Raw genomic sequence first — 26985 nt, 5'->3', positions numbered from 1 at the left:
CCTCTCCATACCTGTTTTGATTGTTTAACTTGGAGTGTCTGTGAGACTCTTAATTATAGGAGTCGAGGTGTCTTGAACTCTTTTGCCTGTTCTTGGGACCCTTGTCCTCCTATTGGGTTACCTTGTCTAGCCTTGATATGAGGTATAGTATACCATGTTATGATGTGTTTGGTTGAAATCCAAGGGAGGCCTGTTCTATTCTGAAAGGAAACAGAGTAGCAGTGGATCTATGGAAATGGGGATGGGGGTTGGGGAAGCTGGAAGGTATGGAGGAAGCAGAGGCAGAAGTCAGAAAGTATTATTTGAGGTAAGAATTAACATAAAGAAAAACAACAAAAATGAAAAGGCATTCAGTCTAACTTCAATGATCCTCACAATCTCAAACAGCCCAAACAGCCCAAATATCAAGTCTCTTCTGAAACTCAAAACATTCCCTTTATTGTCACATCTTTTAAAATCAAGAAACAAATTAAGGATTTCCAAGATATAATGGCACAGGATATAGCTCCATTCAGAAAAAGAGGAATACGGCTGTATTCTAGCCCCCAGTTCATGAAGACATGCCCTGCTCGTGTGTCACAACAGCCAGAAGAACAGGTAGGCAGGCTACCAGCTCATAAAACTTCCACACTCCCTACATTCTCACAGACAGAATCCCTAACAAGTCATACATTTGCCAACCCCAAAACCATGTACACACCCCCAAATTGGATGGATATCCTCTGCTCAGGTGCAAGCCACACCAGCCAGAAGAATAGGAAGGCAAACTGAGGCAAAGATTCCCCTACTGGACCAGAGACCATGCCAACCATCAGAAATCCACATAGGCTGCTTACCTATGGACCTCCTCCATTCATTCAATTACCTTAGCATTATCCCCAATCCCACTTCCCTCCTCATCTCTGGGTTGTAACTTTTAACTTGGGTGAATACCCCTTGCTGAAGCAAAGTATACACCATCTGCCAGAAGTCCATGTAGGCTATCTGCCCACAGAACTCCCCACTCTCTCAATGGCTCCTCAACACTATCCTCAAGTTCCCTCCCCCTTCCCTTTTCAGTCCCAGTTTGGGGCAGATACTCCTTGTTGGAACAAAGGACACACCTACTGAAACATTTCTAGCCCCCAACTTGGGGTGAGAACCAATGTTCAACCATAGGCCACACAGATCAGAAGACAAGAGAACAAACAGAAACCAAGGAACAAAACACCCATCCAACAAAGACAAACTGAGAAATTCACACCTAGACCCACAATCACCACAAACCCAGATACCTGCACACAAATATAAGAACACAATCAACATAAGTGAGAGCAATATGAACTACCAGATTCCAGCTATCTTACTATACAGGAAACCCTGATTATTACAACACAGTAGAAGTACAATTAAGAAACCTAAAGACCAACTTTATAAAAATGATAGGAGTGCCTAAAGAGGAGGTGAATGAACCCCTTAAAGAAAGCAGGGAAAGGATTAATGAAACATTAGAGAAAAAAAAATCCTTAAAAAAAGCTGAAAAAAAAAAAAGAAAAGAAAAGAAAAACCAACCAACCAACCAAAGAAACAAAAAACAAGTGAAGCAAATGAATGAATCTGGTCAAGGACTAAAAATGGAAATAGAAGCAATTAAAAAATGCAAATTGAAGGAATTATGGAAATGAAAATCTAGGTAATCAAACAGGACTTACAGAGGCAAGCTAAAACAAACGAATACAAGACATGGAACAGAGAATTTCAGGCTTTGAAGATATCATAGAAGAAATGGATATACTGATCAAAGAACATGCTAAATCAAAAATATTTCCTAAAACATAACATCCAGGAACTCTGGAACATTATGAAAAGATCAAACCTAAGAATAACAGAAGGAGAAGGAGAAGATCTCAGTTCAAAGGCCCAGAAAATATTTTTTAAAAAATTAATAGTCAAAAATTTTCCTAACTTAGAACACAGGATAATATACCCCACAGAACCAACTAATCAGGGTTCATAGGTGATAACAGAACTGAAACGGCAATCATGGAGCCTACAAGAGTCTGTACCAGATTCTCTGCATATATGTTATGGTTGTATAGCTTGGTGTTTTTGTAGGACCCCTAACAGTGTGAACAGGGGTGGTGGTGTCTCTGACTATTTTGCCTGATTTTGAAACCCTTTTCCTCCTACTAGGTTGCCTCATTTAGCCTTGATGTGTGGGTTTGTGCCTTGTCTTTTTTAGACTTGTTTTGTACATAGCCCTAGGAGGCTTGCACTTTTCAGAAGTGAAATTGAGGAGTAGTGGATCTGATAGAGAGGGGATCAATGGAAAGGACTCGGGGGAGTGGAGGAAAGGGAAACTGAAGTTGGGATACATTATATGAGAGAAGAATAATAGTTTAAAAAAGAAAGAAAGCAAAGTGGAAACAGTGAGGAAAAAACTGGACCAAGGCAAGACTAAAACTTAGGACAGCAAATAACAAATCCTGTAGCTCAGTCTCAGACAGGTGTGTCATCATTCGCCAAGTGCTTAGTTAACTCTATTCCTGAAAAATACCATACTAGTTTTTCCTTTGCTACTTCCATCACTTTGTACAGCTTTCCAATGTATCATAGCTTGGGTATCTCAAGATCTTCTGATTTCAAAATACAACAGTGGCTTAATCTTCCAAGCTTCATGCAAAGACCTCTCACAGTCTCCTCACTGGGTTTCTGACTCCGCCTAACATAGATGGATGCAACAGTGTTCAACTTAAACCACAGAGGAAGAACCTATGACCTATAAATTTTGCATCTTTCTTGTTTCCAGAATCAGTACAACAGGAGTTAACCCCCCAAATTTGGCTTCTAAGTTGTGATGAATGCTACCACACTTGGACCAGAGTTGTAGCAAGTTTTGTATGAAGTTGCTTTTGGGGATTAGAAATCAACTTGCCTATTCCTTCCATAAATTGAAAGATTATATGGAGTCTTACCCATAGGGTACCTTACTAGTCCTCAAATTCTGAGAAGGGCCTTCCATTTAATGGTGCTAAAAATTTTTAAATTTCCTGCTTCTGCTTCACCACAGGACTATTTGAAACTACCTAGTTCTGTTTATCTCTACAAAACTGACATTTTCTTTCTTTTTTTCTTTTTCTTTCTTTCTTTCTTTTTTTTTTTCCGAGACAGGGTTTCTCTGTGTAGCTTTGCACCTTTCCTGGAACTCATTCTGTATTCCAGGCTGGCCTCAAACTCACAGAGATCCGCTTAGCTCTGCCTCCCAAGTGCTGGGATTAAAGGCGTGCGCCATGACCGCATCACTTGTTTCTTTTCCACTATAGAACTGATTGATTTATCAGTAATAAAAACCCAAACGAATCAATACTTTGTCCAATAAATCAGCCAATTACTTTTTAATTCTGCCTTACTCAATTTCTCCGGTAATGCACAAAATAAGATGATTTGTGGCCAAAATATTATACATATTACACCTAGCTGAATTTTTAATGGAGTCTACTTCCCACTGAAATCCTATGGCCTCAAACTCTACTGCCTGCATTACTTTCAACACTCCCATATTCCTAGTCCTACAAGGATAGTTGATTAAGGTCTGTGTGTAGCTTTCTATGGTATTTACCATCTAAAATCCTAATATCTTCAACATTACTCCAAAAGACAACATTCCCATAGTCTACCTGGCAACAAGATCACTTTTGGTGTACCACATTTTGTTTTAACTTTTTTTGTTTCTTGCTGTGATTAAATTGTCTAACCAAAAGCATCTCAAGTAATGAACAGTTTATTTGGGTAATATTGCCAGATCACAACCCACATTTGTGTGAGCTTAGGATAGAAACTCAAGCTAGGAACTAAAGGTAAAAACAACAGGGAACCTCAGTGGAAGAGCCTTTTCACATCAATCATCTATCAATACAGTTTCTCAAAAACATAATAATTAGCAGTTCTGATCTGGTCCAGTGCCTCAATTGGTGTTCCCTCAGATGAATCTAGGCTACAGCATTTTGACAGCTGAAGCTAACTAAGACAAAGAGACAGTAACACATGAAAAGGTTTTAAAAACACAAAAATAATGTATTAGCTATATCAATCACTTAAGCAGAACAAACTCAAACATGAAGATAGCAACAACTGGAAAACACAGATTATATCAAGAAATGAGGAGCAGTGAGCCTCTAAGATTAAAAAAGAAAACTAAAACTGTCTCTCCACAGAAACTTCCCAAACTATCAAAAGCTCAAAGAACACAAAGCAAAATATGTAAATTTTCTAAAAAAAAATAGGTGAAGTTTCATTTTCCAGAGAAACAATAAATTTAGATGACATTTAATAAGTTTAGCAACATAGATGACACCACTTACCAAACAAGACAAAAAGACATACCTACAAATACATATCACAATCTCTTAAATAAGACCTATAAGATTCTAATCAAAATTTAACCACAAGAAATCACTGGCCAGCATTCATCCTGTGCATTCCCATACTCTCCTTTGATAACAATAGAAAATGAATTCAGTGAGGATAGCTGTTCCAACTAAATTGGAGAGATCTGCTTGAAGTTTTCTGATGCTTTGACTTTTTAGAAAATAGTTTTGATTACTAAAAGGATTTCATTCTCTTATAATAAACAAAAGAATGTTTATTAGGGTCATTTAGGAATCATTTTGTTTCCTATAATTGATGATTGTCTATAAGTCTGCATCAGGCTAAGGAAATTAAAATTTTTCCAAACCAAATGCAAGATAACAGATTTTTAAGGAATAGTGTATGATATAAATCATACACCTAAAGCAACTTGTCTTGCTCTAATTGCTTTATAAGTCCCAAGAACTTTGAAAAGAAAATATATCCTCATATTTTGTGTTTGTTTGTGTGTGAAAGAGAATGTGTTCCATGTATATAAAAGTGACATACAAGAAAAGAAGGTGTCAGATCTCCTGGATCTGGAGCAGCAGGTGGTTACGTGTGGGAGCCCACAAAAGCTTTCCAGTGAGATTTGAGCTTGCTTTACATAGCAAGACTGCATTAGGGGATGGCTTGACTACATGCATGGTCACCAGGTGTCTGGGATGGTCTGAACTTGGCTGTGCTGGGGGGGAGGTCTTTTGTTCTACCCCTTAGCATTCCTTCAAAAGCCCTTTAGTAGAGACAGAAGGGGATGGTGGGTTTTGACCCAGGCCATCCCAAGGTATACTGTTTCTGACTGTCTCTCTCCTCTATATTTCTAACTAAATCTCTTATCTCTCACTCCTCAAGAGTCTGTGGGGTAAATAAATGTGGGAGCTGGTCTCCCACAGATGGTACCACTGAACAGGGAGCCAAGCACTTGGTGAAAGGGTTGACAGGGGCATCACAGTTGTAAGACATGCCAAAAAAGGATTTGATAAAGGTGATGGTATTTTATTCTTGGGTGTGAATGTTAGGCGGTGAAATGCTGAACATTTCAAAAAGCAAGGCTGCAGCACAGATTTCTCTATATCTAGGTTTCTTTCTTTTCCTTTATCTCTTAAAATTCTATCTATGAAAAATAAGGAAGATAGAGTGTAATAATATAGTGTAGAAAAATAAAAATCTGAGAAAAGTAGAATGCAGAAATATAGCATAAGAAAAAAAATTAGGATTAAGAAAAGCAACAAGATGGAGGAACTATGTCCTTAATTTTCCAAGTAGGAGACTATGAACGCAAAATCCTAGGGGAGAATCAGAGATATCTATCAAAGAACAAAAACAAGGAGAAAGATTCCTGTGGGAAGGTTTTGGTCACAAGCAGCAGAGGGAAGAATTTTCACTGAGACATATGCAGATGAAATAAAACTTTTCACTTTGCTGACACTACCACTGTATGGAAACACTTTACCAATAGAAGCAGTTTCCTCTTGACCATGAAGTCAAAAGTTTAGAGAACAGAAGTCTTGGGAAAACTTGGTAGTTTTTCTCTCTCAAAAACTGAAAGTTGTCTTGGAAAAAATCTTAGCAAGTTTTCTCTCTCTAAAAAAGTAAAAAGCCTTTCAGAACTTTCTTTCTCAGATTCTCTTTCTGGAAGGTCAAAATTAGATTCACCTGGAAAAGTACAGGAAACCACCTGTGGTTTGCTCTAAGAAAAAACAAAAAGACCTCTTGGAATTAGATAAATCCCCTGTGCTGATCCCTGTCTCTCTAAGATGGAGAATAACAGCAGCCAGAGTTCTCTGAGGCAAGGGCCAGGTGAGAAAGCAGAGGCAGAAAACAGAGCAGGGACAGATCCTCCCCAGATGGCACAGGACCTGGGGAAGGCTGCTAGTGTAAAAAAGCATGGTCTAAGTTTGGAGAAGCCCCTGCCTCCAGAAGCAGCTACCAGAGGAACAAAGCCATGGCCCAAGACATCTGAGGCTCTGCATCTGAGGGGGAAGGAGCAAGCAGGGATAAGACAAAGATCTATCAGGGGGGAAAGTCTCTCTGAAGGGCTGTGAAAAAGCTTTATCTTAAGTACTTTCATTTTCCCTCGATGACCTGGTAACATAGAAGAGAAAGCCCCAAGGGATTTTGCTGCAGGCACAAAAGGATCTCTGCCTGAATACATGCGAGTGGGCAGGTATGAATTAGTTCTGAGGACAGTATCAGGAAAGAAAAATGCCTAGTAACACCAACTCAGGCAGAACAGAAATCCCTCAATCTCCCATGATGAAAAAAGCAAAAAGCTTGACTCAAACCTCCCATGCTAAAAGCAGAAAGTTGACTTTAGCCATGTAATGAGAAATGGAAGTGGCATACTCAAAAGGAATTATGGGAAATGTAGCCCATAAGGTCATCCATAACATGGGGCTGATATAGAGAAATGCACTATGGAAAATGTAGTTTTTCAGATAAAAATGGTGGTACTGCCAATTTTAAGCTGAAAATGAAGTTTCTTTTCAAAGCAATGTTAGAAAGCTCAATCTTACCTGCCTCTAAGAACAGGAAAACAACTTGCCTCTAAGGAGATAATTAAAGTGCTAGTACCATTTTTCAATAAGTCACTTTGAAATCCTTAAGAAACCAAGGGAAAGCAGTTTGTACACTGGAAAATTGTGTTGTAGATGGAGATCAAACTCAAGAAAATCTAACTGTCTAAAGGATGAAAAGCTACAACTACAGTTTAGGTTAAATAACTCATGGTCAGAGTATATCACAGCTGCTAATAAAATTGGCATCAGGGGTTGAGAAGCTAATAAATGAAGTAAAACTACTAAATCATGAAAATATTCTTCCTCAGAGTAAACTAATGAAGGATGTGTTTCATGAAACAACATCTATGTTATTGACTCCTTTAAACAGTAGCAGCTTTGGTGAACAAATAGCCTTACCAGAAATATTGGGCTAATAAAAATCTAGAAGAAACATCAGAATTGTTAAAAGAACTCATGGCAAATACAGCTTTAAAAAAAATTAAGAAGGGGGAAAATTGTCTGAGAGTTTCGTGAGGAGTATGGAACAGAGGAATGTCAGCTCCAATGACACTCTAAAGGAACTGGAGTGAAAAGCAGCTAAACCAATACTCTGATATTGATCTTCAATCTTGCAGTTTGGGGATAGTAGAAGAATAAGGAGGCCTCCAGACTGCTGAGGAGTTTGGAATAAAATTTCAGCAATGTTGAAGGCTGCAGGTCTGAAACCCCACTCCAAGTTAGGCAATTATCTTCTCTTGATGGGAAATTGACTGTTGTGGAGTTACCAGCCAAGCAATTCAGAAACAGAATGTTCTTTAGGAAGTTTTTTGTCCTCATTCTCTTTTTTCCTTTTGGGGTTTGCTGTAAACTGATAGCTCTTTTTTTCCCCCATTTTTCTTCATTAAGAAATTTCCTACTCACTCCACATACCACCCACAGATCCCACCTCCTCCGTCCTCCCATCTCCCAGCCCTCCCTCCCAAGCCACCCCATATCCTCACATGCCTCAAATCAAGGTGTCCCATGATGAGTCAGCAGAGCCCATCACACTGAGCCTAGGCAGTTCCAAGCTCCTTCCCACTGTACCAAGGCTGAGCAAGGCACCAACACTACGGGCACCGGATTCCCAAAAGCCTGCCTATGCACCAGGGACAGATCCCAACCTCCCTGCCTGGGTGCTTCCCAAACAGTTTGAGCCAAACAACCATTTTCCGTATCCAGAGGTCCTAGTCCAGTCTTGTGGGGGCTTCACAGCCACTAGTCTACAGTTTGAGATAACTGTTAATACAGTTTTTATAAAACATCTGGAATGCATAAAGTATTGTTCAACAAGAGCACTCACTAAATCTCAGAGTTGAGAGAGCCAATGACAAATTAGACTTTTGTTTCCAACTGTCAGGAGAACTTTCATAATGACTATAAACTGACTATAAACTCTGAACTTTACTATAAACTCTGAATTTTAGAAATGATTGGTGTACTTCTTGTCTTGTTAACAGCTAAAAAAAATCTCTTCTAGATATTAAGAAATCTCTTAAATATAAGCTTGGTAAATAGTTCTTTTAAGAAATCTCTTCTAAATATGTGCTAAAGAGTGTAAAATAGTTTTCTTATTAATATAAGTTTGCAAAATAGATCAATAAGCTTGTATAAGGCGAATAAAATAAGCTTGTAAAGAGTTATAAATATGTATAGTGATGTAAGTTTGTAAGAAGTGTAAATATATATAGTAAACTGCAATGCTAGTTGTAAATACATATAGTAAATATTCATGATAGTTGTAAATATGTCTAATAACATTTATACTAAAATTGTGTTGGTGTTAATGAACCAGAGTTTGGTAGAAACTAAGGGAATCTGTAGTGGGCAGCCATTCCAGCCTTGGCCTGGAAGTTCCAGTCCCCATTGAGGCTTTGGTAATGGTCATGCCTACACGGCGGGGCTGAGAGAGGACACTGAAGACCCAGGATCCAAATGAGAGGGATCTCTGTGTGCCTGGACCCTGGACACTGGAGGTAGACTGAGCAGAGTTCTCCAGAGAACACTGCCAGACTGCGCCATACCTTTGCCAGACCCTACAAGCTACCTATCCCTTCATTTGTAAGTTAGCCCACAAAATAAACCTCCCTTTTAACTACGTGGAGTGGCCTTAATAATTTCACCAATAGGAATCTTTAAATTTGATGTAATTTATCTGATGCAGTTTGCATCAAGAGTTTATTGATTTAAAAAGGGCTTGGCACAGCTAAGGCTGTTACAGATACACATCTTAAGACTCATTTGAAAAAAGATATGCTATCTCTATCATCCTCTACTCCTGCACTGGGAGGTGTGGCCATTATAGAGATTGCTGTGGAGGTTGTAAACTCAATAGGAACCTGGGCCAGAGCTGAGTTAAGCTCAGTACCCCCTCCTGCCAGAAGCTGAGAGTCAAGATTGGGCACCTTTCTCCTGCCAGCTTTGCAACCTAAACCACAGGGCACTTGATGGAAAGTGTACCCCCAAGATGGGTAAGGGTTGTCTGGATGACAGGGATGAACTAAGACAGACCCAGCTTATCTGCGGGGCCTGAGGGGCTCTTTAAAAAAATTAAGAGAGACCTGTGGGAGTCTCCAAAAGCTTTCTAATGAGATGTGAGCTTGCTTTACACAGAAAGGCTGCACTAGGGGATCGCTTGACTATGTGCATGGTCACCAGGTGTCTGGGATGGTCTGCACTTGGCTGTGCTGGGGGAAGGTCTTTTGCTCCATTCTTTGGCATTCCTTTAAAAGTCCTTTAAAAGAGACAGAAGGGGATGGTGGGTTTTGACTCAGGCCCTCCCACACTATCCTGTGTTTCTAACTGTCTCTCTCCTCTATATTTCTATCTCAATCTCTTATCCCTCACTCCTTAAGAGTCTGTGGGGTAAATAAATGTGGGAGCTGGTCTCCCATACTTATGAGCCTACCAACGGGAATACTGAGATATGAAGTCAGGTCATCCTCAAAAAGAATACATGCTGGGCCACATGCCTAGCAACAGAACTTTTTATCCAATACATTAAAAGTCATTCACAGATTACAAACAACAACAACAACAACAACAACAAAACCTAAATAAGCACAGGAGTAAATAAATGATCCATGGGAACATGGTGCATCAATATTAAGATGTTGTATATGTAAATCTGTAGCAGGAAATGAATACAATCCAAAGAAAATCCCAACAATTTATAACAGGATACCCAAATCCAAAACTATATACAAAGAATATGCCCAATAGGATTATGAAAAAAAAATAAACATATTGATACAATCTGACTTCTATATTTCTCACAAAGCTAAAACAATCAAGAATATTTACAGTATTTGTGAAAGAATAAAGGAGTGGGAAAAAGCCAAGAACAAAAGCCGAAAAATATAGTCAACTTTTAATCAAAAGACCAAAAGAAATTCAGCCACAGAAAGTGTGATCTTGACCAATGTTACCAAACTTCATATAATTTTATGTATATAGAAATTAACACAAACTTCAAATTCACACAAAATTAACTCAAAGTAACCCTTACACAGTTATGTTTCTGACCCTCTAGCTACTGATCTTTCTTCAAAACAGAGAGGTCTCTGTTGTATAATATTATTTTAATATGTCTTACATTTGTTTATGCTGTGGAACATTTGAGTAATGATGCAAAGATGCATTGCATTCTTTTATGTTGCATTTGTTTACCTGTGTGAAGCCAGGCTTCTGCCTGGCTAAAACACTTGATAACCTAATAAAGATTGGAATGGCCAATACCTAGGCAGGAAAAAGGGTCAGAAGGGCTGGCAGGCAGAGAGAATAAATAGCAAGAGAGAAAAGAAAAAAGATCATGAGGTAAGAAAAGAAGTTGCCAGCCACTCAGCCACACAGCCAGCCATGGAGAAAGAGTGAAAGTAAGATTACAGAAGTAAGAAAAGGGGAAAGCCCACAGGTAAAAGAAAGATGGGATAATTTAAGTTAAGAGAAGCTGGCTAGAAACAAGCCTAGCTAAGGCCAGGCATTTATAACTAATAATGAGCCTCTATGTGTGATTTCTGTTGGAGCGGGGTGGTTAACACCCAAAAGAGCCAAAACAGCAAAGAATTGAAACAACCGACAACAGGCCCCATGCTCTAGTGCACTCTCAGCAAATGAAGGTAATCTCCTGCTACGGCTCTGCAAACTCTCATGTCGCCTTGCAGTTTCAGGAAAACACAGCCCCATTGATGCCCAATCACATGAGTGTATAAGAATATAATGCATATTTCCTTCACCTTGTGTTATAGCACATGTGGAATCTGCCCTATCCACCTGCCCAACAACATGCAAACCTGAAATATGTCTGCAGATTAGAAACTTTTCTCCCCTGAAACTGAACTTCCCTGAATCATGTCAAGCCTAGTATCAGAAATTTAAAAACATTCCAGTCATGTATTGCTGAAGGATGCCTGAACCACTTCTTTCTACCAGTTTCTAAATCACTTGTAACATTTAAGACAAACCTGAAACTGGAGTGCAGTGTTAAGAATTTCTAGAAACCAGATTTTAGTTATCCAATCCATCTTCTCACTTCCCACTGAAAGCAATGCCTGTGTGTGCACACTGGACACATATATTAAAAGCATCATATCCAAGAGGTGGTGGTGGTGCATGCCTTTAATCCCAGCACTCAGGATGCTCTTGAACTCTTTGTGAGTTCAAGCCCAGGCTAGTTTGCAGAGCTAGTTCCAGGACATCTAGAGCTGTACACAGAAAGACCCATTATTGAAAACAACAACAACAACAACAACAAAAAGCAGCACATCCTCCCACAGCCATTCAGCAGAGTCTCCCACTCCCCAGGGAATCTGCACTCAAGGAGTCTCAGAGGAGAATGGCAACAGCCCAGGTCACATCATATACCAACAAAACCAGTCTGGTCTGGCTTAGGATCCATATCAGTCACATCAACTGTGACAGCTCAGCAGAACTTCTCCTCTTGGTCTGGTGTCAGTTGTCTCCACACTCACTTATGGTCTCCCTCACAGCTCCCTACAGCAGAGACAGAGAAGAATCCTGGAAAGAACCTGCAAGCTACTTCCCACTGGTACTTCTAATAGCTAAGCCTTCCCAGAGACCCACATTAGCTAACGCCACCCTGCTGGGACTCAGGAAAGTAGCAAATTCCCTCCTGCGTGATCAGAGATTAAATGACAGACAACAGAGGTCTTCCCAGCTCTGCCCTTCCACTCTAGAGGCAGACTGGGCCCTAATCTGTGAAGTTGTACTTTAGAAGAAAGACTTCCAGTCTCCCAGAGCACTTCCTGTTCTTCTTCAAAGGTACACAGCGTTTTCTGTACAAATTTCGTTACACACTGATTTTTCCTGGGAAGCCCTGCAGCCAAACACAGGTCACATTCAAAGAGTAACTTTTATTACTGTGTAACTGTTGTTAAAGAAAAATGGGCCATAATTTAAAAAACCATGGCCCACACCTGTTAGGCTGGACTACACCATTTTACCCAGATCTTCTACTTTTAGATTTCACAATAAGGTCATTACTTTATCCAGATGATTGATTGCTCTGGCCTATCAACCCCAAAAAATGACCTGTCAGGACATTTATGGATCATCTAAAATTGATTACCTTACTCCACATTTGCTAATTTCAATTACTACTGAAGCAGGAAATCATTCACCTTCTTTCCTGCCCCTCCTTTGTGCATTGTCACTACAGCAGCTTCAAAGTTGGTCAATGAATTCAATTCTTGCACAGTTCCCTCTTCATTTCTAAGTCCCCCCACAAAAAGCTCGAGACTGGTAGACACTCATTAACAGAGACCTATCAAAGTAAAAGCATACAGAATACAAATAGAATGAACTAGAAAAAAAAAGTCCCCTCACCACATGATAATCAAAATATCCTCAAAGGCACACTAAAATCCAGAATTGTATTTTATTCTTAGTTCAAGGAGTCTGTTTATACAGTGATTATCCAGGTACAGACTCCGCTAAAAATATATAAGTATAAAGGTATATACTTTGATACTAATATCACTGCATTATCGCTACTTTTTACAGTTTGCCTCCATTTTATCATAAAAATACAAAGCCCCAACAAAATGTACCTCTAAAAATAATAGCAAGTACCTTGTAAGGTAAAAATAAAAAATTGCTATTAATGTATTATATGTACATGTACTGTAATTGCTCTAAATATGTAATGACCAAACATTAAAATGCACATTATCCAGAAAGAGATCTTAGATTTTATGAGCAGAGTGAGAAGCAAATGTGGTACAGTTGATATTACTGTACACCAGAAATAAGTATCACTGCTTTTAATAAACACACAGAAATGGAATTCATTCTCTTGAAAAATGTTTAAGTGTCTCCACAATGACCTATAGAAGAATGTTATTAGAGAAGGCAAAAACAGAATTATGTCATAAGCAATAATTTCAAAACAGTTTGATTCTGAAATTATTGAGGATATTTCTATGTATATATGATCACCAAGGCACTTGTATATGAGTACACAAATAATAAAACCACCCAGAAGCAATGTACAAGGTTATAAACTGTGGAACTCAATAAAAGTTAGCTGGACTACATTAAGTCCTGGAAAGGCATGTGAATCTATATATGCTTAATGCTTTAAGGATAGACAGGCAAGACCATCTGAGTCAGATCCTCAGACACACATGCAAATTATCCTGACAAATAAATAAAAGTAATAAAAGCATACGAGAGCTAAGGAGTTACCTCAGACAATAAAGGCAATTGCAACCAAGGCTAAAGACCTAGTTTGACCCACAAGACCCACATGTCAGAAGGAAACAAATTCCCTATAGTTGCCATCTGGCTTCTACAGAAGCACTGTGGAGTCTGTGTGTATGTGAACAGTAGAACATTGAACACATGTATTTACATTAACGATACAGGTGGTATGCTTTTGTTCTTTCATTCCTCTAATGATAGGACACTTTCTGGTACCCTATAGACATCACTCCTAACTAACTTCTGCCCCACTAATTTACACTTAAACATTCCTACTAAGGCTCTTAACTGAAATGGCTCCTCTGAATCTAATTCCTCTCTAAGACTTCAATCAGCCTATTTAAGTTACAAAATTCAACTTGCCTTCTAGGAACTAAAGTCAGTCATATTAACAAACTCCTAGACATTTTTACTTCTCACTATTCTAATCTTTAATTTGTGTGTGTGTGTGTGTGTGTGTGTGTGTGTGTGTGTGTATTCATATGAAGGTGCACATATGTGTATGGGGCGCAACATTCATGAGGAGGCCAGAGGACAACTTTGGGTGTTACTTAAGTGTCATCCTGAAATTTGCTTCAGGAATAAAGATAAAAATGTATGACATCTGGAGAAGGCCCTACCCACATCCAAAATTTCTGTTTTATAACTTTGAACAAAATCATCAAATTGGTTAAAAGCCAAATTTAAAAACAGGCAAAAATACTAGGTGCTTTCATAACTACATCTTGTGAAATCTCAGGAAGAGGGTCAAATTTTTTGAAAAGAGTAATGTTAAAACATAAGCAAATCATGAGGTTTATTTATTTATTTGTTTACATATTTTGTTACTTGGTTTTATTTTCAGACAGGGTCTCACTACACACCCCATGCTGGCCCTAAAGTCACAGTCCGTTTCCTGCTTGGGTTTTTTTCAACACTGCACAAGATAGGAATATTTGGGAAGAGGAACTTCAACTATACGGTGTTTTCTTGATTAGTAACTTCTGAGGGAGGGTCCAGCCCACTGTGGAGCTGCATTTTGGGCAGGTGGTACTGCGGTGTATAAGAAAGCAAACAGAACTTTTGGTAGACTGTTTGCTCTTGAGAGGGAGAAAAAAAGGATGTGGATCTGGATAGGAGGGGGAGATCTGGGAGGAGTTGGGGAAGGGGAAATGATAATCAAAATATATTGTGTGGAAATCCACTTTCAATTGACAAAGTAAAGAAAAGAAAAAGGAAAGAAAGCTGAATAAGCCAGGAAGAACAAGCCAGTAAGCAGCGTTCCTCCAGGGTCTCTATTTCACTTTCTGCCTCTAGACTTCTGCCTTGAGTTTCTGACTGACTTGCCTGCATGATGGACTGTGAACTGGACCTGGAAGCCAAATAACCTCTTTTCTCCCCAACCACTAAGTGAACTCAGTGAGTCTAAAATTAGCCCATGAAGTAGAGAAGAGGAAACAAAAGGAGGAATGGGTGCAGAAGGGGAAGAAATAAGGAGTAGATTTGATCAAGGTACATTATATTCATATGTGAAATTCTCAAATAATAAAAGGTGGCTAATGTAAGGCTAACAAACCAAAACACAGGTGTCTGTGAGTCAATAACACTAAATTTCTCAACATGATTTTGGTCAGTTATGAGCCTAGGTAGGAGAAAAGCAACTGTAACATGGTACACCACCCTAGCACCTATAAAGTAGAACGCTTCTTAAACCCAGAGCTTTCTCAGCAAGGAGCACATGTTCTCAGGGTCCTAAAAGAACATAGACTGACTGGGACTTAAGGAAACTTCATTCCTTACTTAGTATATGTCTGGACATTCCTGGTACATTGTTACTGTTATAGGAAAAAAAAAATAGCTTCACTTAGCATAAATATTCAAATGTCTCCATAATTCCAAAGGACTGAAATGTATCCTGCATTTAAGTAATCTGACCTCATAAATCCTAACTTCCAAATGAAGAATAGGAAACGTCTTTCCCAATGATTATCTACTTGTAAGCAGGAGCTACATTTGTTATCAGATTGCACATTTGCTGCACTACACAATTATTAATTTAGAAATATATTAGGGAAAAAATAAATGGAAGATAAATGAAATTTTACTCGGCACACACCTATAATCCCAGTTTTTGGGAGGCAGCAGGATTACCCTAGTATAACACCAGCCTGTTCTACATAGATGAACTCCAGGAAAGCTACCCAATAAAATTAGCTGAAATATATTGATTAATTCATTAATTACAACTTTAAAAACAGGGCAAATGTAATTTCGCTAAAACATCTATTAAGATTTGTGAAACTAAGAAAGGTAATTCTTTACACGAAGTCTCAATAATGAAGAATACTCAAGAAAAACTTGAGTCTTTATTCAAAGATAGGATCATGAAAGAAAAAAGGCCTAAAAACTCAGAAGTGATGTCATATAAGAATACAATTATCCAACTGTGAGAAAACCCACAGATGAAGTAAAAACTAATACACAGGATTTATTAAGCAAAGGACTTGATCTATTTACTGAAATCATACCAAATATTTTAAACATCAAGCAAGTATTTCCTGCTGGGAACTGCCTAACAGGATGCCTGCCTGGGTTTCACCAGCACAAAAATTATCGAGAATAATGGAGGATCTAAGATATATAAAGAAATCATAATTGAAAAAGCAAATAAGCTTTTTTTTTTTTTTTTGCAGGAAAAGCTGAGTACAAATGATGATTTAGAACTAATTCGTGTACACTTGGGCCAGAAAAGAACAAAACACAAACAGGAATCACACATATATAAAGGAAAAAAATAACATTATTCTTCAACTTTGAACCAAAACCTATGCAGTATAAACAGAGGAGCAACATTTTCACAGTTTACATATTTAAATCATAAGCTGGCTTGAGTGTGGGTAAGAACCTCAAGACAAGGTTTCCTCAGGTGAATATGGAATTCAAGGTCACTGTGGCCTACTAAAGACCAGTCAGCAAAATAATTAAGTCTGACAGGGATGGTCAATGACAGAGAAATGGATGAGATTTACATGAACAACTGGACGTGAGTGGGGGTAATGAAGGGCAAGGTTCTAGAGAAAGAGAGCTTAGGGGAGCAGGAGATCCCAGCTGGATCAAGAACAGAAAGGGAGAACATGGAATAACAGACCATGATAAATGAAGGCCACATGAGAACAGGAAGAAGCAAAGTGCTAGAGAGGTCCTCAGAAATACACAATGATACATCCACTGTAGACTACTGGCAATGGTCGAGAGAAAGCCTAAACTGACCTAGTCTGGTGATCAGATGGACAAACACCCTAACTGTCGTGCTGGAACTCTCATCCAATAGCTGATGGAAGTGGATGCAGAGATCCTCGGCCATGCCCCAGGTGGAGCTCCAGGAGTCCAATTGTTGATAAAGAGGAGGGACTGTAAGAGTGTGATATGTTGAGACCAAGACTGGAAAAGCACAGGGACAAATAGCCAAACTAATGGAAATACATGAATTATGAACCAAAAGCTGTGGGGCCCCCAGCTGGATCAGGCCCTCTGGATAAATGAGACAACTGAATAGCTTGAACTGTTTGGGAGGCACCCAGGCAGTGGGACTGGGACCTGTCCTTAGTGCATGAGCTGGCAGTTTGGAACCTTGGGCTTACACAGGGACACTTTGCTCAGCCTGGAAGGAGGGGACTGGACCTGCCTGTACAGAATTTACCAGGGTGAGCTGAATCCTCAGGGGAATCTTGGCCCTGGAGGAGATGGGAATGGGGGGGAGGGGCTGAGGGAAGGGGGAGGTGAGGGTGGGAGGGGGGAGGACAGGGGAACCTATGGCTGATATGTAAAATTAAAACACAAATATCCGTATAAAAAATAAAATTAAAAAAAAAAAAAGAAAAAGAAGACATTTAGAAGATGTTACATGATGATACTTGAAATTAAAATAACTTGGCCACCTTCAAAATAAAATTAAGCCGGGTGGTGGTGGCGCACGCCTTTAATCTCAGCACTCGGGAGGCAGAGCCAGGCGGATCTCTGTGAGTTCGAGGCCAGCTTGGATTACCAAAGTGAGTTCCAGGAAAGGTGCAAAGCTACACAGAGAAACGCTGTCTCAAAAAACCAAATAATAATAATAATAAAATAAAATTAACTATAAAATCCACATTGCAAAGTACTGAAGCTAATTAAGTTCTCACAGTGCATTCTTGGTATGTTATAACTAAAAGCTACAAAGAATTATAAACTTTAAAAATAATATCTTGTTGATGTTTTGATTTGCCTTTCACTGATAAATATGTTGGACATATTTTCATATCCCTGTTGGTCATACATCTCTTTTATTTTGAGAAATATCTGATTCTTTTGCCCAAATAATAATAATAATAATTAAGTCTCACCCAAAATATTTGGTCACATATGTTATTCAACTTTTTCAAAGCACAACAAACATTGGCATTTAGAGGTAATATAAAATAGATCTTAACCAGGTGTGATTTCACATACTTTAATCCCAGGGCACTGGAGTCAGAGGCAAGTAGATCTCTGAGCTCGAAGCCAACCTGCTCTACTCAGCAAATGCAGGCCCATCAAGGATACATACTGAGACTCTTTCAAAGAACCTAAAATGAATGTCAGACAGGTTGGTGTAAGCCTTCATTCCCAACACTTGGGAATCAGAGACAGGAGGATGGATTTGTCTATGAGTTCAAGGCCAGCCTGGTCTACACAGCAAGTTCCAGAACAGCCAGGGTCAAAACAACCCAAACCATAACAAAACAAGGTCTCTTTTCATTACATCAAAATATTAAAGTTCTTTATTACTGAACCACCAAGGGTCTTTACATTTTTAGTGTCTACAGTAGGTGCGTCCTTTTATGTTATTGATACAGATTAAAAATGATTCTTCTGAACCACTAATTTTAAATACAAAAATATTTTATACATCCCCCTCCTCATGGATGCCTAAGTACTTCAAGCATGATACTTTGCAAATATTTCTACTATGGCTACCAAAACAGACTAGTCCTATGAGATCAGAACTCTTCAGAACATACTGTTATATCATGCAAATAGAGAATAACAAATGGAAGAAAAAATTCAATCCTGTGTAACTTATTCACCACACATGTCCTAAATGTTCTTTAAATACTAATACTGTTTTTGAAAGTTTGGGTGTGTGTATATATTTGTGGGTGTGGTGTATGTCTGAGTATGTGGTTTATGTGGGCTTGTATGATATGTGTCTATTATGTTTGTATGTATGCTTGTTTGTTTGTGTATGTGTTGTGTTGGTGTTTGTGTGTATTTGTGTATGTGTTTATTTATGTGTGATGTGTGTGCATTTATGGGAATGTTCTGTCTGTATTTGTATATGTATGACTGTGCGTGTGTGTGAGAGTGAGAAGTGACTGTGAAGTATGTGTCTGTTTGATGTGTGAGTGCAGGTACATGCTATATCTCATGTGTACTGGCCAATGGACAACTTCAGGACTTGGTGCTTTCTACCGTGGGTTCCAGCTTATTGTGCTTGTACAACAATGTGCTGGCACCTAAAGTCAGTGTAAATATACTGTCTTGTGTGATTGTTTTTCAAATATATAAGAACTAACTCAAATTTACTACTAGGTAAACTTTATGAGTGAGAAGATTTTAAGGCTGAAAATAATTTTGCCAAAAGCAATAGTGGCTATATTACCCAAATTCACTATATCCACTGGCCCATGGAGTTGCTAACACCAGTTTAAAATGTTTCTAGTGCTAGATGTGAGCTAGGTGCCTTTGCCACAGGAGAAACTTGGCAATGTAAGACACAAATAAATTATAGTATCATCCATTAGTATAGGCAGGTAACAGGGAAGCCCTAAAACTTTAAAACATACAGAATAGATGTACTAGTAAGTAATTCCTCTAGTGTGAAGATTCCATGTGATGCCACATTGAGAGATCCATCTTCTGTGAAACTCTCTAGAGGTGCAGATTACAAATACCTACATTAAATCATTTTTATTTAAATTTCCATTTTCTAGGATCCATCTCCACCCTTAACAACTCAGGTGTTGTCCTGTAAAGTGTAGTAATCTCTTCTTGCAATCCTGACAAGCAGCCAAATTTGGTTACCATTACTCCACACTTGTTGAGATTTTGTTTTTAAATCCTTCCTATCAACCTCTGCAAATGTGCAAATGGCACAATGGATGTGAACAAATGTCCTCAGTCTCTGAGGCCTCTGTTGTATAGCTTTCTTTGGCTAAACCACTTTCCCCTCTAATGCTACAAGAAATAGTGAACCTAGCTCTTCAGATTTGACCCTAACTTTACCTATTCAGAGGAATACATAACATATCTCCCCAGCACTCAGAAGCTGGGGAAAAAAACAAAACTGCCATGAGTTGGTGGCCAGTCTGCACTAGATAACAAAACTACAACAACAACAACAACAAAATTCCATTCAGGAGAGTAAGAGCAGGCCTAAGAATTCAAGTCACTGAAAAATCTTTTAAACCTCAGACTGGCATGAGCTGAGCAACACTTTAATTCCATCACTCTGGTTCCTATATGGGAAATAACTTTTATAAACTTGTATAGTCACTATGAAAATCAAAATGGCAGTTCCTCAAAAAAGTAAGAATAAATCCACCCCCAAGTTGTCAGTATACCACTCTTGGGCACCCAAAGGATGCTCCATCCTACCACAAGGACACCTACTGAGCTATGTTCATAGCAACTCTATTCTTAATAGCCTGAAACTGAAAACAATCTAGATATCCCTCAACCAAAGCATGGGTACAGAAAATGTGGTACATTTACATAATAGAATATTACTCAGTTATTAAAACAAGGACATCATGAAACTTGCAGACTAATGGACGAACTAGAAAAATATCATCCTGAGTAAGGTAACTGAGACTCAAAAAGACAAACATGGTATCAACTTACATATAAGTAAATATTAACTGTAAAGTAAACGATAATCACGTTCTAATCAACAGACCCAGAGATGCTAATTAACAAGGAGGGCTCAAAGGGGAACATATGGACCTCCCTAGAAAGAAGAAATAAAATAGATTCTCTGGACAGACTGGGGGTGGATAGGGATGAAAACAGGAGAGAGCAGGCTTGGGGGGGGGGAGATACAAGTAGAGAATTTGGGGAGAGACTACTGGAACAGGGGAGGGGCCATTTGGGAGTCCATATGGAAACTAGTACAGTCTCTGATATATAACCCTCATTGGCTGAACCACTCTCCTTTCTAACTCTAAGATAAGCAGTAAAACTCACTCTTTGGATACTCCTTGGATTCTATGAAAATGACCCTAGAGAGGAATCTTAGGAGTGGGGGTTAAAAAGCCTGAACAGATTTCTCTCACTAGGCAAGGCTTTCAGTATTGGGCCTGGGACACCAACCCTGCCACAAAACCCACCACCTACAATTAGTTTTTGGTGGCTCAGAACTTGTGGTAGTGGACAACCAATGACTGGTCTAACTTTAGGCCCATTCCTTAAGGCCCATGCCAAATACTGCTTGGATGAACCTGAAATTCAAAAGTCCAGAGATCTAGAATAGAACTAAACAAGACTGGCAAAAAAAAAGTCAATGAAATGATTCCTAATGATATTCTGCTATACTCATAGAATAGTAGCCAGCCCAGTTGTATTCAGACAAGCTTAATCCCGTAACTGATGGGAGCAGATGCAGAGACCCACAACCAAACATTAGGAGAACCTCAGGAATCCCTGCAGATAAGGGGGAGGAAGAATTGTAGCAGCCAGAGAGATTAAGGACATCAGGAGAACAAAGCCCACAGAAGTGAATAACCCAAGGTTAATGGTGTCATGTTCTCCAGAGCCTAGGTATTTGTATGAGAGCACACCAAGGATTACTCACACCTTTTCTCTCAGCCTGTACATCCTAAATCTGGAAAATAACAGTCCTGTTAGGCAGAGCCACAACTTCTTACAGATTGTCTATTTCAGTTGAACTAATGTAACTGCAGTAATTTGGATACATGATAAGGTCAGTCCTTTCCTCAGATTCTTGGTTATCCTGGTCTGTAGATCTCAAGAAATGGTCAGTCAGGACATTTATGGAGCATCTAAAATTGATTACCTGACTCTATAATGCTAATCTCAACTACTGCAAAACCGGAAAGCTCTCATCCACCTTCCTGCTATTCCCTTTCTGTGCTGTGACTACATCAACTTCAAAGTTGGTCAGTGAACTCAGTTCTCTCATGGGTCCTTCTTCATTTGTAACTGCCCAATAAAAATCAGAGAAATTGGAGGACACTGGTCTCTTATCCTTCTCACTGACCAGTCGAGGCTGAGCCTGGAAGGAATTGCAGGACCGTCTTCCCAGCACTGGGCAGCAGAGGAAGGATTAGGTGTTCAAAGCAATTCTCAACGTCATAGCTCCAGGCAAGGCTGTGCTACAGGAGATATTACTCTAAACAGAAATAAATAAATAGCACTTGTGAAAGAAGGAATGAATTTATAATGACCAAGAAAAATTGGAGTATAGAAGCAAATAGAGATGAGCACTAAGGCACTTTAAAAAAGGTTAAAAAATGCTACCAATAAGTGACTTTTAAAATGATATAAGTGATATATTTTTAAGAGTAAAAACCTTAGCTAAATTGATTTGAAAAAGAATAGGCCTTTTCCTAGTAGAGGGAAGGCCATCAATAAGAGAATGATTTTTCCATATCTACATGTTGGCTCCTGAGATCTGTAACTTGACACAGTGAGTTAAAGTCAATGGCCTGTTCCTCAAAGCTCTAAGCTGACTTAAGTATGTCAAGCAGGATTGAACGTATCTGCACAGGCGACCTCCCTAATTGCAAATTCAATATTCACTGGTTCAAGTTAACTTTCTCAAATTGTACACCCACCAATCTGGTCTGTGTTCATTCATATGACAGGGAAGTACATGCTGGGAAACTATAAATTAACTCTTGCTGCAACAATCTGGTCCTTTTTCATAATGGTGACTCCAGAAGCTGACTGCCTACCCTGTTTCGCTCTGCCCTGTACACAGTAAACTATTCATTCTTTTCTGATCTGGAGGCAGAAGCCATGCTCCACATGCAAATCCTTTTCCTGTAACTGCAATGGACAGTTTACTACAAGACTCAAATGAATAATTTTAAACTGCTGAGGTGGTACAGTCATTTCATTTATGAATTTTGGAAGTGTAAAATAGATGACAACAAGGTCCTTTCCCTGGAGTGCAACAGCCTGAAATCAAGGCCACCTAAGTCACTGAAGAGAGCTTGTCTCAGAAACATTATTCTACAAGACTGGAAATGTATCTGTTCTATAATTCATATGCCTTCCCAGGGGGAAATCACTCCACACACTTAGGAACTTAATAAAAAAATATCTTTAATAAGAGCATGCAGCTAGCTCTGGCTAATACTCAAGTAGGAGCCAGTCTAGAAAGATTTTGCATTCCACATATGCTGTTGTCCTTAAGTGTCTTTTAGGTTCACACTCCAGGTTTCACTTTGGAAAATTTACATAGGAACAGGAGAGTGAGAGTCTAGCCACTTAGGCAGGTGGGAGACATACACTGAAAAGACATTACCAGAATTATTTCTGAAGTACACCGGTGACCTGATACAGCAGGTCATTCTTCAGTGACAGGATCCTCAGGTACAGGTACCAAGGTAGAAAAGATGAAAGCCGGAGTGAAGTGGTTTTTGCACAAGCTATATCTTATGCCAAGTAAGCCTCTTAAGAAAAAGAGCTTCTTGTATGCTACTTCCAGGGGAGAATGGAAGGAAATGGGGGAATTTCTATGAAGTCAGCTGAAACTATCATACAATAGGACAAACTCAGGAGGAGGCTAATAAATAATGCTGTACAGGGGGGACACGGGGTATCTCAAGACCATTACTAAGCCTACAGTGGCCTTACGACTTATTATTTTTTTAATTTTATTTATTTATTTATTTATTTAGAGCTGAGGATCGAACCCAGGGCCTTGTGCTTGCTAGGCGAGCGCTCTACCACTGAGCTAAATCCCCAACCCGGCCTTATGACTTACAACCACAGCTCCATGTGGTGGGAAGGCCCTGGCCCCAGACCATCACCAGCTCTGCAGTCCTGGTTTTAGAGAAGGAGCTCTGTTTTACTCCCAATACATCAAGGCCTCAGGCAAAGCTCTGAAGGTCTAGGCCCCATGCTGTTAACTAGCTATCTCCAAAATGTTCCTCCTACCTGCCTGAGGGTCTAAATGAAAGCCTTGCTTGACCAGACCAATCCTTAACACAACGGTGTTTTACATTTCAAATAGTTGTGAGCTGGTGTCACAGTGTCTCTAAGAACTATCCTTTTCTCTAGGAAAAAAAACTGTAACTTTAAAGCACATCAGGCCTTTAAGGTAGAGTGTGACCATATTGAGCAGTTTGTTAGAGACCTGATTTTTGATATAAGGATGAGCTTAGTGGTTGGTTGTAAGTCAGGGGTGTCTCCTTTGTAATGGTTTGGAGGCAAATGTGTGGACACTCCTGTTGAAAAGAAAATGTGTATCCTAGCTTTCTTATCTGTAAGAGGCCTGGTTAGCTTATACTTACCTTTGGGGTGTTTCAAAGGCAGCCATCCGTCAGCTAAATTCTACTCTGTGAGACTTACTATCTTCTAAGCATTGGTAAGTTCTTTATATCACCAATTCTACTATTCCACTTCACAGCTTAGTAGTGGAGTGCTACCCAACACAAGAGATGCCTTTTACAACCCCCACAAAATTAACTGTAAATAGATCTTAAATGCAAAGTGCTGAACTTCTGGAAGATAATGGAGAAACTGGATCTCTCCAAGTTTGGCAAACAGCCTGCCACAGATGCACCAAAAGCACGTTGTTGTTGACTACAAATGTTTCTACACACACTGCTCCCTTCTCCCAATGTTCTGCACAGATGCAGCCCACAGTGCAAAGTTATTCGAGGCCTGTGCCTGGGTCCACGGAGTTGCATGGACTGTATAGAAATTTACAGGACAGGTAATCTGGCTGCAGGTTCTCACCCAGCCCGGGGGACCCGCCATACAGACTCCCGCACGTCCCCATTCACTCTTCTCCATTTGTGGAAAGCCGCCCCTAACTCACCATGTTGTGGCTTCCCTGCTCGCCAATGGCCCCCTCACAGATCCCTGAAGTAGCACTAATAGCACAGCAAATAAATGCAATGGCGCCAGCTTCGCTGTAAAGCCAAGCCTGTAACCTGGTTCCGGGAAGGGCCCTGCAGCGCTTCTGACTGGCAGTTCAGCTGGGAAGCGCCGATTGGCTATTGCGTCATGCGTCACAAGAGCACCTCCCTTAAGTTTACAGTGTGCTTAAAGACACAGCACAATGGTTCCCGACCCTACCTTACACCCCAGACCCAGACCTTTTCCAGACTGCAGAGATTTGCATTTCAGTAACACTTGCCCCTGGGTCTGATTGCTCTCTTCCTGCATTCCATAGGCACTTCCCATTCGTCCTCCTGGACATAATGCAACTAGCTTGCACAGCCATTTACTCTGGGTGGAGTGCAGTGATTCCCTGTCCCACAGGTAGAAGGGTACCCAGAATATTAACAATTTTAAAGAGAGAATTAAGAACACAAAATGAGATGTTTGTTCTGTAGCTTCACGCTGAGGTCAGATGAACTGAAGATACTTTTTACCTGTTAGTCACAGGCACTCAAGGGAACCATGAGAGAAATGCAGGAACCAGATTTAAAAAACCAAAAACAAAACATAATGATAAATCTGTCTCCCATGAGAAGGCTGGATGATGGCTTCATTGCTTTTTAAGTTTTCTTCTGGAATTAAGGGCAAGCTCTTGACAAATGAATAATAAAAAGAGTAGTCTTCATGTTAAGTTGAACACTTAGAGAATAATGGAGCTAGCAAGAATGTCTTTATGAGCACTATTGTATGCTAGCACATCTTCCTCATTGGGCAGTGAAAAAGAAAACATAGCTGCATAATTAAAGTTTCTCTACATGAGCAGGACTTGTATAAATCGATCTCTCCATGTATGTAGAAAGTGGATGTATTAGAATGTCTCACAAGCTGTGGTCCAGCTAGTCCAACAATGTCTGTCTACCCATGGAAATTTGAAGAATCCAGTAGTTGTTCACTCCATGAGGCTGGATGTCTCACCTGGTCTTCGGTATAAACAAAGTTCCAAAGGAGTAGGCTCTAAGGCTTGTAAAGGAATGAATTTGGTAGCCAGAGCTAGGGCAAGCAGGCAAAAAAAAAAAAAAAAAAAAAGAGAGATTCCTTCTTCAGTATATATAGCCTGCTACAAGAAGGTATGATCCAGATTAAAGGTGGGTCTTATGATTGGTTTGATTACTTTTTGATGTTTTTGTGACAGGGTTTATCTGTATAGCCCAAAACTCATTCTGTAGATCAGGCTTGCCTCAAACTCAGAAAAAAATACTGCCTCTGCCTCTTGCATGCTAGAGTTAAAGGTGTGCACTGCCACCAAGTTGCTAAAAGTGGATCTCATCACATCAAATAATCCAGTTTAAAGATGGGTCTTTAATTTCAAAACCTTATAGAAAAATCCCTCACAGCTGTACCCAACTCCTTGGGTTTTAGTTATTTCCAGCGTTATTCAGTTTAACTACCAATAATAACCATCACAACAGCCAAGGCAGAGAACTGAGAAAGATTTCTTGCTGGCAGGAGGCAAGGAAAGTATGGGAGTCATTTCCAAAGCAATGCTTTTCCTAAACCAGGGAAGCATGGAGACTTTACTTAGGCAGTCTGGACACATTCACCTAGAGTTCTGCTTATATCTAATCATGCTCAGTTAGCAGATTCACTTCTAAACATGATCAAAGTATAAAAGCAGGGACATTTAGGGGCATTCTTACTGAAAGTCATGCAGGAACATATATAAATTATAAAATAATGGAAAGAAATGTCTCTGGCATGTTCATTTTGTACCATAAGGCCTTAGCTGAAAATCAAGTAAATGACATTGTGAAAGCAGATTGTTTTGGAGCCTATGCTACATGTCAACCTTGACGTTTGATCTAAAACATAGCTGTACCAATGCCACAGTTCTCACAGACACAAGAGATAAAGCACACAAGTAGAGAAAACATCAAGAAAAGGTCACCTTACAGCAGTGTATATTCTGCTTTTAGATGAATGTTTATGAAGAGCTGTATTACCCTCAGAAAAAAGCTGAGTTTGTCTCTGAGAAGGCTGGTTAAGAGGAAGGCCATAGCAGCTTCCAGGCAAGACCAGAAGGAACTCATTTTAACCAGCTCTGGCTGCTAAATGTCTCAGGGCTGTGACATCACTGTAGACAATTCCATTCATTCCCTTTTCTACCTTTTTAAAAAATTTTAGTTATATGGTGCTGTTTTTTTTAAATGTG

The 26985-nt window shown here is 39.5% G+C and overlaps 1 protein-coding gene across 3 annotated transcripts in view; it reads right to left on the bottom strand.

Annotated features, from left to right (window-relative positions):
* LOC118578101 (zinc finger protein 431-like) overlaps positions 1 to 24867 on the bottom strand; it is a 31336-nt gene extending 6469 nt beyond the window's left edge. For all 3 annotated transcript variants that reach the window (XM_036178755.1, XM_036178756.1, XM_036178757.1), the window contains exon 1: positions 24712 to 24867. In XM_036178755.1, coding sequence (XP_036034648.1) covers positions 24712 to 24714 — 3 coding nt within the window. In that variant the 5' untranslated portion in view covers positions 24715 to 24867. The remainder of the gene's footprint in view (positions 1 to 24711) is intronic.
* Positions 24868 to 26985: the final 2118 nt, after the last annotated feature.

Source organism: Onychomys torridus, chromosome 2 (genome assembly GCF_903995425.1).
Source record: "Onychomys torridus chromosome 2, mOncTor1.1, whole genome shotgun sequence".
NCBI classification, from domain to species: domain Eukaryota; kingdom Metazoa; phylum Chordata; class Mammalia; order Rodentia; family Cricetidae; genus Onychomys; species Onychomys torridus.
This window is presented reverse-complemented; position numbering and strand designations above follow the sequence as displayed.